General features: G+C 37.7%; 1 protein-coding gene across 4 annotated transcripts in view; it reads right to left on the reverse strand.

Annotated features, from left to right (window-relative positions):
* Window positions 1-13,792, reverse strand: part of Adgrb3 (adhesion G protein-coupled receptor B3) — a 773,277-nt gene that overhangs the window by 464,957 nt on the left and 294,528 nt on the right. For all 4 annotated transcript variants that reach the window (XM_060369803.1, XM_060369806.1, XM_060369804.1 and 1 more), the window contains one exon: window positions 12,836-13,000. In XM_060369803.1, coding sequence (XP_060225786.1) covers window positions 12,836-13,000 — 165 coding nt within the window. The remainder of the gene's footprint in view (window positions 1-12,835; window positions 13,001-13,792) is intronic.

Consider the following 13,792-nt stretch of genomic DNA (forward strand, 5'->3'; position numbering starts at 1 on the left):
CTATGACTGAGATGTGAATTGAATTAAATTGGAAAAAATTGAGGGAGCAGGACACAGCTGGGACACAGAGTTAACAAAATGTAACTAAAGAAAAATAAAATTTTAAAAAAATTGGAAAAAATGAAAAAAATATCAGACCAAGCAATATTTTGATAAATGAGTTTAAATAAAACCAAGTTTTCTTTTTTTTTCCTCCATAATTTTATTTTTCTCATTAGTTACATTTTGTTAATTCTGTATCCCAGCTGTATCCCTCATTCCTTCCCCAATCCCACCCTCCCTCCCTCATCTCCTCCCTGCCCCTTTCCAAGTCCACTAATAGGGGAGGACCTCCTCCCCTTTCATATGACTCGCTTTTGTCAGGTATTTTCCGGACTGGCTGCAAAGTCCTCCTCTGTGGCCTAATAAAACCAAGTTTTCAAAAACAAACAAACAAACAAACAAACGAACAAACAAATCAAGTTCTCTGCATGGTAAAATAAACAATCATGAAAGAGAAGATAGCCTACTAAATACAAAAAATAATTACAATATATACACATAAGAGGGAATTAGTATCCAGAATCTATATGGAACTCCTTAAATACCAATGGACATACAACCTGAATTTTATTTTATTTATTTATTTATTTGTTTGTTTGTTTGTTTGTTATACTTCATTCACTTCACATCCTCATTGTAGCCCCCTTCCTCACTCCTCATAGTCCCAACCACCTCCCTCTTCTACCTGTATGCCCATTCCCTAGTCATCTGATAGGGTAGGACCTCTTCCCCTTCCATTTGATCCTAGTCTATCAGGTCTCATCAGGACTGGCTGCATTTTTTTTTTCCTCTGTGGCCTGGTAAGGCTGCTCTCCTCAGGGGGAGGTGAGCAAAGAACTGGCCACTGAGTTCATGTCAGAGACAGACCCTGAGACCCTTACAAGGGAATCTGAATTTTAGAAAAGCAAGCATTCTCATCATACACATTTCAAAAGAAGACAAATTCCTAGCATGTATATAGAAAAAGCGTTAAAAAAACCTAAATCAAAATTACAATGAGATACTACACTTTTCACCCATTAAGAACAGCTGTTTTCATTCTGGTAAAAAGGGAGAAGAGCATTTTACATCCTGCTGGAGGGAATACAAATTAATATACCTATTATGGAAAATGTTGTAGATTTTCCTTAGAAACAAACAAACAAAAAACCAAAATAGGACTAGAATTATCATAATATCCAATAATTAGTAATTTGAAGAATCAGCTATACCCCTCTGCTTGCTAATGCAGTACCAAAAGAGCCAGGAGACAAGAAATAGAAAAATCTGTCTATCAAGTGACAAATAAACAACAACAAAAACAACAAAAACATGTGGTACAAACACAACAGAATATTACTCATCAGTAAAGCAAATGAAATCCTGTAGTCTGGAGAATGACTCAAACCAAAGATCATTTGGTTAAATGAAATAAGCCAGATGCCTGTCATGTGACCTTGTATGTATAATAAAAATATGTCCATCTTAAAAAGCAGAAATCTTGTGTTTGGGGCATATATGTTCAGAACTGTGGTGTCTTCTTGGTGGAGTTTTCCTTTGATGAGTATGAAATGACCTTCCCATCTCTTTTGATTAATTTTGGTTGAAAGTCTATTTTATTAGATATTAGGATGGCTACTCCTGATTGCTTCTTGGGTCCATTTGCTTGGAAAACCATCTTCCAGCCCTTTACTCTCAGGTAATGTCTCTCTTTGTGACTTAGGTGTGTTTCTTGTATGCAACAGATTGTTGGGTCTTGTTTACATATCCATTCTGTTAGTCTGTGTCTTTTTATTGGAGAGTTGAGTCCATTGATGTTAAGGGAGATTAATGACCAGTGGTTGTTAGATGCTTTGATTTTGTTGCATGGTACTGGCATAGAGACAGAATGGTGGATCAATAGAACCGAATAGAAGACCCAGAAATAAACCCACATACTATGGACACCTGATCTTTGACAAAGATTCCAAAACCATACAATGGAAAAAAGATAGCATCTTCAACAAATGGTGCTGGTCTTACTGGATGTCTATATGTAGAAAAATGCAAATAGATCCATACTTATCATCCTACACAAAACTAAAGTCCAAGTGGATCAAAGACCTCATCATAAAACCAGATACATAAATTGGTTAGAAGAAAGAGTGGGGAAGACAACTTCCACCTTGGTACAGAAGACAACTTCCTGAACAGAACACCAACAGCACAGGCTCTAAGAGCAACAATCAATAAATGGGATATCATTAAACTGAAAAGCTTCTGTAAAGCAAAGAACACCCTTCTCAAAACAAAATGACTGCCTACAGATTGGGAAAGAGTCTTCACCAACCCTTTATCTGAAAGAGTACTCATATCCAGTATATATAAAGAACTAAACAAGCTGAAAAGCAACAAACCAAGTAATCCCATTAAAAAATGGGGAACAGAGCTAAACAGAGAATTCTCGATAGAGGAATAACGAATGGCAGAGAAGCACTTAAAGAAATGCTCAACATCATTAGCCATCAAGGAAATGCAAATCAAAATGACCCTGAGATTTCACCTTACACCCATCAGAATGGCCAAGATGAAAACCTCAAGGGACAACACATGCTGAAGAGGTTGTGGAGAAAGGGGAACCATCCTCCACTGCTGGTGGGAATGTAAAATGGTATAATTTCCAATTGATTTCCTGGAAATCAATCTGGTGCTTACTCAGACAACAGGAATAGCGCTTCCTCAAGATCCAGCTATACCACTCCTAGGCATATATTCAAAAGAGGCTCAAGTGCACGATAAGAACATTTTCTCAACCATGTTTGTAGCAGTTTTATATGTAATAGCCAGAAGCTGGAAACAGCCCAGATGCCCCTCAACTGAAGAATGGATACAGAAATTGTGGTACATCTATACAATGGAGTATTACTCAGCAATGAAAAACAAGGAAATAATGAAATTTGCAGGTAAATGGAGGGATCTAAAAAGGATCATCCTGAGTGAGCTATCCCAGAAGCAGAAAGACACACACGGTATATACTCACTCATATAGACATATAATATAGGATAAACCTACTAAAATCTGTACACCTAAAGAAACTAATCAAGAGGGAGGACTCTGGCTAAAATGCTCAATCCCCACTCCGAAAGGCAAAGAGGATGGGCACCAGAAGAAGAAGAAAACAGGAAACAAGTTAGGAGCCTCTCACAGAGGGCCTCTGAAAGGCTCTGCCCTGCAGACTATCAAAGCAGATGCTGAGATTTATGGCCAAACTTTGGGCAGAATGCAGGGAATCTTATGAAAAAAGTGGGAAATAATAGATCTGGAGAGGACAGGAGGTCCACAAGGAGAGCAACAGAACCAAAAAAATTTGAGCACAGGGATTTTTCCTGAGACTCATACTCCAACCAAGTACCATGCATGGCGATAACCTAGAACCCCTGCACAGATGTAGCCCATGGCAGTTCAGTATCCAAGTGGGGTCCATTGTAATGGGAACAGGGAATGCTTCTGACAGGAACTGATTGGCCTGCTCTTTGATCACCTCCCCCTGAGGGGGAAGCAGCCTTACTAGGCCACAGAGAAAGACAATGCAGCCACTCCTAATGAGACCTAGCAGACTAGGATTAGAAGGAAGAAAAAGAAACCCTCCCCTACCAGTGGACTTGGGGAGAGAAGTGTGTGGAGAAGGGAGAGGAAGGGACTGATTGGGAAGGGAGGAGGGAGGGAACTAGAGGGGGGATACAAAGTAAATAAAGTATAATTAAAAATAAAAAATATCAAAACAAGAATAAAGTGTTACTAGTTCCATAATAAACGTAAGAGTAATTAAAAAAAAAAATCAGAATCCTAGTTACCAGAGGCTCATGAACATAAGTGGAAAGTTGTATTGATAGATAATGAGTTACATTTAGGTAGGAGAAAGATGTTCTGCTATACTTTATACTGAATTCTGTGCAATGAGAAGAAGACGTTGCCTTTCTCTTCCCCTCATTGAAAGCCACTTTCATATGGTATACCAGACCTCATAATTTATTCCAGGAAATTCACTCAGATTAGAGACATCAGTTTATAAACCCTTTTCAAGTCCTTTCAGTTAGATGGCAAGAACCCACAGTTTGATTCTTTAATTTTTTTTAAATATTAATTTTTTTCAATTAAAAATTCCTGTTGCCTGTTTCCTGTTTCCTGTTTTCCTGAACAACAGAGAACAGGACAGGAGCCTTCCACAGGGGATCTATGAATGACCCTATCCATCAGGGTATTGATGGAGACGCTGAGACTCATAGCAAATTTTGGGCAGAGTGCAGGGAATCTTATGAAAGAAGGGGGAGATAGAAAGACATGGAGGGGACAGGATCTCCAGAGAGCCAAAAAAAATCTGGTCACAGGGGGACCTGCAGAGACCAATACTCCAACCAAGGACCATGCATAGAGATAACCTAGAAACCCTGTACAGATGTAGCCCATGGCAGCTCAGTGTCCAAGTGGATACCTAGTAAGGGGAACAGGGACTGTCTCTGACATGAACTCAGGCGCAGGCTCTTTGATCACCTCTCCCTTTGGTGTGCTGCCATGCCAGGCCACATAGGAAGCTGATGAAGACAGGCCTGATGATACTTGACAGGCTAGGGTCAGATAGAAGGGGAAGAGGTCCTCCTCTATGAGAGGGAGGGTAATTGTAATAAATAACAATAAATAAATATATTAATTAATTAACAAAAATAAAATAATTCCTGTTGCTTTTTGAGCCATTTTACAAGAGCAGATAAGAACAGAGAACAAAAAAAGCTTTATTCTGGAACAGAAAAAATATCTGAAAGATTGAACAGCATAAGCACTCAACAATATGCAGTCACAGGAACGCAGAGGTACTTCACTTCATCAATCTGACAAACTACCTGACTTTCGGAGCCAGAAGAGTTACACTGGCACAGGCTGAATTGTTAGATCTCTGATATTTGTATTGAAATGGGGACTTTATCCTGCCAGACAGAACCAAGCCAATCTAGAAGAAATAATAACTGTTTCCTATAACATTTCATGTAATATTTTAGTAAATGTATTGGCTTTAGTCTATTGTCATAACCAGATCAAGACTTGTTAAGAATACAGAACAGGTGGATAGATTGTGTACCCAGACATTAAGTCTTGGATACCAACACTATTATTTCAGCAGCAGTTCTGTTTGGATGTTGCTGAATGAGTAAATGGGACAGAGAGGGGACCTGTGAGCAGAAGACTCCTGGCATCTGGCTGTAAAGCTGTCTGATTTAATGATGGAAACTCTAGAGGGCTCAGATTCATTTAGCTAGGAGTTACCAGGAATCGAAAAGATCCTTTCATAACACAAGGCTCAAATGTTTGGGAAAAGCCTGACTTGTTGCCTTGGAAATCAACAGAAAAAGAAAAAAAATCTATGTTTCCTATTTTCTATTTTAAATAGAACGATAATAAAAGAGGAATCACAACACAATAGTATTTTTAGAAGTTAGAAACGAGTATGATGCAAACCCTTATACAAATAATGTACAATTCATAGAAAAAAAAATACAAGCAAAGAACTTAAAAGATTATGGCAAAGTGCTAAAACCTAAAATGACATAAAGCAAACACAGTCAGCATGAATCATTAAATATTAAAATATTACAGTGACAAAATATAAATTAATTAAAAAACAGGTTAATGGGGCAGCAGTTGAATGTCAGATTGCAACATGCTCAAGCAGAGAGAACTGCAGACCTTTGAACCACGTGCACACAGTGCTCTGCATCACCCCAATCACTGTGTCACCAGAAGGGCTCCCTGCGGAGGGACAGGCAGGCTACTCTCCTCTGAATGCCAAGGATCAAAATGTTAGGTCAGTAGGACACTGAACCCAGGTCTGTCCCAGGGCAACTATCCTTTGGCTACAGTTCTCTGACAGAATTTGCAAACATATGCAAATATGCCTGGAAACAAGACCTGGGGAAAACTCTCCACTGTGGGGAGTCTGGATTCACAGGAATGCATTTCTCAAAAAGAATAATATTAAACACATTAGCTCCACTCTCAGGAACAAGCATTTGGTGAATACTTGCCTGAACCTGTGGCAAGCGTCTCTGACTCTATGGCTAAAGCTCTAGAGCTCAAAAATGACACCTCTAATTTATTTGCCTTATTTCCTGCAAAAGACCCAAATATTAAAGTGGTGTCCTCATACAAAGCTTGCTAATGATCTTCCACTCTACATCATTTTATAATTTTTAATGTTTCTACTTAACTTTCCGACCATTCCTGTCATATGGATACTGGTTCAATTTACAAGTGAGAAAAGTAAGGAATGATGAAAGCAATAATAAATTATATAAATGAGCATCACTAATTAAGAATTGGATCTGAACGTTGTTCTGGCTTCCAGATCACTTGTTTCCCACAAAATTATATAATTAAATTTGCCTTTTCACACTGTATACATAGAGTCTTATGTAGATACTTCCCTGTATTTTGGTCTGTTCCCTGTGATTCACATGTTTGTTACTCTTGATCTTTTTTATTTGTACTTTCTTACGTGAAGAATATATTTCAGGTTGAGAAATGCCAAAACTGAAACAAACAAACAACAAAAAGCACAATTTTGAATCATTGGTTCTGAGAGACCAAAAGATTAAAAATCGGCAGCTATTATTAATATAATTAAGGCCTGAACTAGGTGGATGGGGAAGTCCAGCAATGCTCTGAGGGGAAGAACTGCCTTACTGCATTCTTTCTCCACCCACTAGAGATAAAGTTGCTAGGAAACTGGCCCATCCCTCTAGGGAGGGACACCAGATCATTAATGGTTTGGGGACCTTCCTACAGCCAATCAATTCAAAATGCAGCATTTTGACCAATAGATGCTTGCCAGGCAGGAATCGTTCCTGCCTTGGGCATGCTGGGAGGGACCAGAATCCTTAAATCACCCAACTAACAGGACACGGGGCTCTCTAGGCTCTCACCACTTAGGTGGTGGGGGGCGTGGGCCCAAGCTGCAGCTTGTAATGATTTATAATAAAACGAAACTCATGTATTTACAGTGGAGTCTATTTATTCCTGGTCCTTTGAGGTTCATGAACTGGGCAGAACAATTCTTATAGTCCTCAACTGCTATTAGGAAAATATTATTCACAAAGCAAATTATATGTCTGTTAATTTTGAGGTTTTGAGTTAAAAACTTAAGATATAATGAAAATGAAAATTATTTTATATTCAAAGGAAGTGATTCTATTTTGAAGTTATTGACCTATATAATTTTCATAAAAGGCATACAAAATAAATGAAGGTACATCATATTTGACATAAATCTGTACCTAAATGGCAATAAAAGTCAGACCCACTAATGACAAGATTTCCTCTTTGGAATAGTGCAAATAATAGGATCATCTAAAGATGGATTTGACATAGTTAAATCCTGACATTGTTAACAGCTCAGGTATGCTTGGATCTGTTCTGTGTTATCATTTCTGGACCTAACCCATCTATAAAACATTGCTGTCAGACATTTTCACTTCCAAGTAAAAAAAAAAAAAAAAAAAAAAAAAAAGAAAGCTTATATAACTAATCTAACCCTTTCCTAGCAACAGATGGAAACTCGATAACTGATGCAGAGGCCCATAGCCAAACATTAAGTGGAATTGGAATTTGGGGTATCTTGTGGAAGTAGGGGAGCAAGGATTGAAGTAGCCAGAGGGGTCAAGGACACCACAAGAAAATCTACAGACTTAACTAACCTGGGCCCATCAGGGCTTGTCGGGACTGAACTGCCAGTCAGTAAGCATGCATGGAATAGAACTAGGCCCTCTGCACATGTGTAACTCTGCAGCTGGGTCTTTATGGGGGACTCCCAACGTGGAAGCAGGGGTTGTCTCTGTGTTGCCTGCCTTTGGAGCTCTTTCCCCTAGTTGTCTCCTCTAGCCTCAACAGAAAAATCTGTGTCTCAACTGATTGCAACCTGATATGCAAAGCTGGTTGATATCCAGCGAGGCCACCCTTTTCTGAGGAGAAGGGATAAAAGAAGAGGGGCTAGGTGAGACAGGGGGACTAGGAGGAGAAGAGGGAGGGGAAGCTACAATCCAGGGATGTAAAGTGAATAAATAAGAATAAAAACATAATAAGATAAACAGCACACCCACCCATAGCACAAAATATTCATTTCTCAGCTAACATGACTGACTGGTATTTTTTTTTTTTTTTTTTTTTTTTTTGCCAATAACGGGAGCTCTTCCCTTTTCTCTAGACAATGTATGTGATATCCAGTCAGGAAAACAACCTGCAGTCCAGAACAATGCTCTTCCTTCTTCACCAAATTGCTTAACACACAAGCCTGGCTCCCTTAACAAGCACTTTCTAATTCTCTCAAAGGTCACACTGAAAAATCTCAGAGAGCGAGAATCACAGTAAAAGATATAAATGTACCTATTGGTCCTTATGAAAGTACAAAAATTCTATCACTACATCACATTAATATAATTGAAATATTTCTAGAAAATATAACTAAAGAAATTGTAATGAGGTTTATAAATTTGTGGATATATAGTATATAAAGAGCTACATATATGAATACACAAACAGTATATGTATGTTCGTTTAAATATATATGAAAAGAAAATATATTCACTGCATTTTTTTTAAATAGGAAGGAAACTGAAGAGAGATACTATATATTCACGTATGTCAGTAGTTACCACCATGGTCTGAATGCAATAAGTTACAGCAACAAAATTTCAGAGAAAACAGCAACCTAAAACAAAGGAGGTTGGACTTTGTTTTATGTTTGTTTTGATGAGAAAGACAGACCACAAAGACAATTAAACACTAAGGGTATACACAAACCCTTCCATAATAACTGTAAACAAGCTGATTCCCCCTGCTGTTCTACTTTTCTGCCTGTCTTCCCCATCAACAGCAGCTGCTGTTCTCAGACAAGACTTTAATGTAGTAAGGGTGATGGTGTTAATTGTCAGCTTAACAGAATCTGCAATCACCTGGGAGAAAAGCCTCAGGGCATACCTGGGAATGATTAAGGTTAGCTTCTGAGTATGTCTCTGAAGGATTATCTTGATTGCATTAATTGATGTGGGAAGGCCCACCTTAATTATTATCAGGATGATTTTGTGGTCAGGGAATCCCAGACTGTATAAAGTGAAGAAGCAACCTGAAAACTAGTAAGCATTCATTTACTATACTCTGCCTATTGACTACATGCAATTGGATGGGATGTTTGAAACCCCTGGTGCCTTAACTTCCTGACCATGGCGGGCTGCACCTTGAACTGTGAGCCAAAATCAAACCATTCTCCTTTAAGTTGCTTTTGTGAGGGTATCTTATCACAACAACAGGGACAGAAACTAAGAGAGTAACTAACAACTAAAGTAGAAATGCAGAATCTACCCTTTTCTTCCCTCTTTATTTGGTTGTCAGGCAGAAGCTTTCCACACTTAAAAGAAGTGAGAGAAACTGGATATTTCCTAGGGAAAGCACCAGATGGGATATTAACTACTTGTAGTTCTATACCAAAGTGCATAAGTTAAAAAAAATATTTCATTTTTTGATGAACACATATGTCACCCTTACAGTAGCTTACAAGGTTCAGAAACATTTCTTCTTTTTTTTTCCATTTTTTAAAAATTTATTTATTGTTTTATTAATTACAGTTTATTCACTTTTTATCCCAGCTGTAGCCCCCTCCCTAATTCCTTCCCAATCCCACCTTCCCTCATCTCCTCCCATGCCCTCCCCAAGTCCATTGATAGGGGAGGTCCTCCTCCACTTCTATTCGACTCTAGTGTATCAGGTCTCATCAAGACTAGCTGCACTGTCTTCCTCTGTTGCCTGGTGAGGCTGCTTGCTCCTAAGGGGGAGGTGATCAAAGAGCAGGGCACTGAGTTCATGTCAGAGACAGTCCCTGTTCCTCTTACTAGGGAACCTACTTAGACTGAGCTGTCACAGGCTACATCTGTGCAGGGGTTCTAGGTTATCTCCATGAATGTTCCCTGGTTGGAGTATCAGTCTCAGAAAGGACCCCTATGCACAGATATTTTTTTTCTCTCCTTGTGGAGCTCCTACCCCCTCCAGATCTTTCTATCTCTCCCTTCTTTCATAAGATTCACTGCTCTCTGTCCAAAGTTTGACTATGAGTCTCAGCCTCTGCTTTGATACCTTGCAGGATAGAATCATTTCTTAATGAAAAAGTGTCTGAAATCTTTTGCTTGAAGTATTTCACTGAAAAATAGCACCATATATTATGATGCTCAGATGTTAAATATTAAAGTAGTGGGGATGGATGCGATTTGTCTACAGTAAGTCTACAGATCAAGCCAGTAGACTTACTGTACTAGTAACCATTTACTTTACTATTGGCATACTTGCTATCACATCTATATATCATAAGAAAATGACAAAAGAATCCCAGATAGTAAGATTATAAGAAATGTTAGGTTAAACCTTAAAACAATTAAACTACAACATTTAATGTCACTAGGATACTTCATTCAACATTTTACATGCTTATATGTGAATCTTCTTATATTCTTGAAATCATGGACTATGTATTCTTTTTTAACAATGCCTTGTACCTAGCTGATACTGAGGAAGGCTTTGTAATCAATAGAGGTGGCTCAGTTTAGCTATATAAACAATTATTTCTGAAGAGAATTCCTAGTGTTTGTACCAAATATGTCATATATTTTAAAATCATAAGTGAAAATTTCTGATACAGAATGAAAAATTTGAAAAGCCACAACTATAAGCATTCCCATTCAGAGTAAGCAAATTGAAATGCAATATAGGAATTTGCATCTTTTGTGGTAAAACTCAACCCCAAAATAAAAATAAGCAGAGAAAACTTATGATAAATTTAAGAATACAAAGACACACCCATAAAGGTTACCTAAAGATGAACTGGCCCGTTCTTCTTAAAAGGTTTGAATCAGCTTTGAAAAACCTTTTAAAAGGGACAGTATTTCAAAGACTGTATGTGAATGTGTGGGGTGTGTACCTATAGACAAAATGAAGAAATACCAAAGATAACGTAAGTGGATTTTCTGGAAATGATTTGCACCAAATTAATGATGATTTTGAGCTCTAATGTTCACAATTGAATTACTATTGAGATATATATCCATGGAACTCATAAAGCTTTGCATGGAACTGGATGAAAATTGTATTTTTTAGATATTTTTATTTATTTTTTGAAAACTTCATACATGTAGGCACTGTATTTTGTATCTGTTCACCACTACTTCCTTCTGACTCCTCTACTGGTCTCCACGGAGTCTACTATAGAGGGTCCTCTGAAAAGCTCCACCCAAGGGGATCGAAACAGATGTTGAGACTCATGGCCAGACTTTGGGTAGAGTGCAGCGAGTCTTATGGAAGAAGAGAGGGTGGGATTAGAGAGACATGGAGGGGACAGGAACTGGAAAAGTAGACCAACAAAGCTAAAGTATCTAAGCCCAGAGAGTCTGGCAGAATCTGATGCACCAATGGAGGACCATGTATGGAGAGGACCTAGACCCCTGCTCAGATGTGGCCAACTGGCAACTGGTCTTCATGTGGATCTCTGAGTGAGGGGAGGAGGGGTTGCCTCTACCATGGACTCAGTTGACTGCTCTTTGATCACTTGCCTCTGATGATGTGTCCTTGTCAGGACATGGATCCAGGCAGTCCTGATGAGACTTAACAAGCTATAGACAGATGGTAATGGTAGAGAACTCCCCCTTTCAGTGGACTAGGGGAAGGGGATGAGGGGAAGAAGGAGAGAAGGTGGGCTGGGAGGAGGAGTGAGGGAAGGACCTTATATAATGAATACATTGTCAAAAAAATAAAAAAATTCTGAAAAGAATTCATAAAAATAATAATTTCTAAAACATTATGACATTATAACAAAAGACACTGACTTGAAGAATTTATGTCCATGGAAGAATCTGGATTTGTGTTGGAAAATATATTTACAGAAAAGCATCAATGTGAGTTCCACTATGCCGCTTTCATACAGAGTAGATTATAAACCAGTCTACCAATGAAACCTTCTAAAGAGTAAAGGAGAGATTTTTGTTTTAAACACTGATTTTTGTCATTCTTGTTGCCACTTGTCATTCGTGGTCTTGACTTTAGCTTCCTGATATATTGTCATGTATTCATTTACTAACATACCCTAAATTTGTCCCCCTTGAAACCAGAGATTAGAATTTCTTATTCTTTATGAAACTCTTTGATGTTTGACAATACCATAAAGACAGCTCTGGGATAATAGGCAGAATTATCAAATTTAGATGATGTAGAAATAGATTATTAGGCAGAAGGAAAATGATGATGATATAAATACACTCCAAGGAAGACTATACATATGGTCGTATGATATTTCTCAGAAAATATTGGCAGTTTTCTCATGTGGTTAGTGACAAATTACCTTCTTTGACTGAATGAGTATATAGAAATAACACCGAGAGAAACAATCCTAAGACAGGTCTTACTAGTTATACCTGAAGGTAACAACTCACCTCAAGACCTGAGAACTCTTTGTGATTCTTTACAAAGGATAACTCTGTATAAATAAACCTTTATTTTAAAACATTAATGTAAACATATAGAGAAATATGGAGAGATGAACGTCAAATGGTTTTACCCAAGAAAACATACATCACTACAAACATAGGAACCTGGGCAATTACGTGTTTCATCCAGATAAAGGACAGTAATGAAAGAAAACATTTCCAGCAAGGCTCAATAATAGTTGTATGCTTTATGTATGCCATGTACATCAGGGACAATATATGAAGTACATTAATGCAAGCTTCCACAAATGCCCAACATGCTTACCTGGACAGAGAGCAATATTACAAGGCTTGTGATGTGTTTCAGGTCCTTCACAGGGCCTCCCTCCATACTGAGGAGGTGTGCATGACCTGGTGCGCGTTCTTTGGCCTCGGCCACATGTAAAAGAGCATAAGCTCCATGGTGACCATTCCTCCCAAACTCCATGTACTGTAATAAAGCAAAGGAGCTTCAGCCACAAAGAAGAGAATCAAAATCAAAGACTTCTTTCTGTACAGTTAAGAAAAGAAATCATCAAAGTATGAAGATATTTTGAAAACCCACTTTCACTAACATTCTAGTTAGACATAAGCTTTTAAATTTAATTTAAAAATGTATTAAAATAATAAAAAAAAACTATATGTGATTTTCTTCTATAGTTTTAACAATGAGTTTTAAACTATTCCATTTTTAACCTCTGTAAATGGAAACTCCCCTTTCTTTTGATAAAAGATTCATATTATTTTAAAGCATGGTCATTTAAGAAGAATAAAGAAAAATTTAATTTCTCATAACAAGGCTGAACTTTTAATTTTAAATTTGTATTTAAATATCTAAGGACAATTAAGTTTTAGTTCCTGTGACGTTTCAGAAACATATTGTGTCAGAAAATTAAAAAGAAAAAACTTTTCCCTGATAATTGGTTGTATGCATTTAAAATAGATTTTAAGCTTCATTTTTAAAAAAAAAAATATTTTCATCTAAAACTTTGGAGGTACAATCACCATCTTTTGAGTAGAGGGATATTTAAACCACTGTATCTATTCTCAAAGGGTCCTCCCTTTCCTCATTTCAAGGAGAGCAGTGAGCACAGGCATGGGTTTCTAAAAGTCATGGAGCTAGAAGACAATTGATCTCCTCCTTTGACAGTTTGATGGAATTGGAAACACTCCTAATTATGTTTCTAAAACAGCAACAAGATCAACAGCCAAGTTATATAAAAACAGAATTAGAGTAAGCATG

The sequence above is a fragment of the Meriones unguiculatus genome, chromosome 16 (assembly GCF_030254825.1).
Source record: "Meriones unguiculatus strain TT.TT164.6M chromosome 16, Bangor_MerUng_6.1, whole genome shotgun sequence".
Taxonomy (NCBI): Eukaryota; Metazoa; Chordata; class Mammalia; order Rodentia; family Muridae; genus Meriones; species Meriones unguiculatus.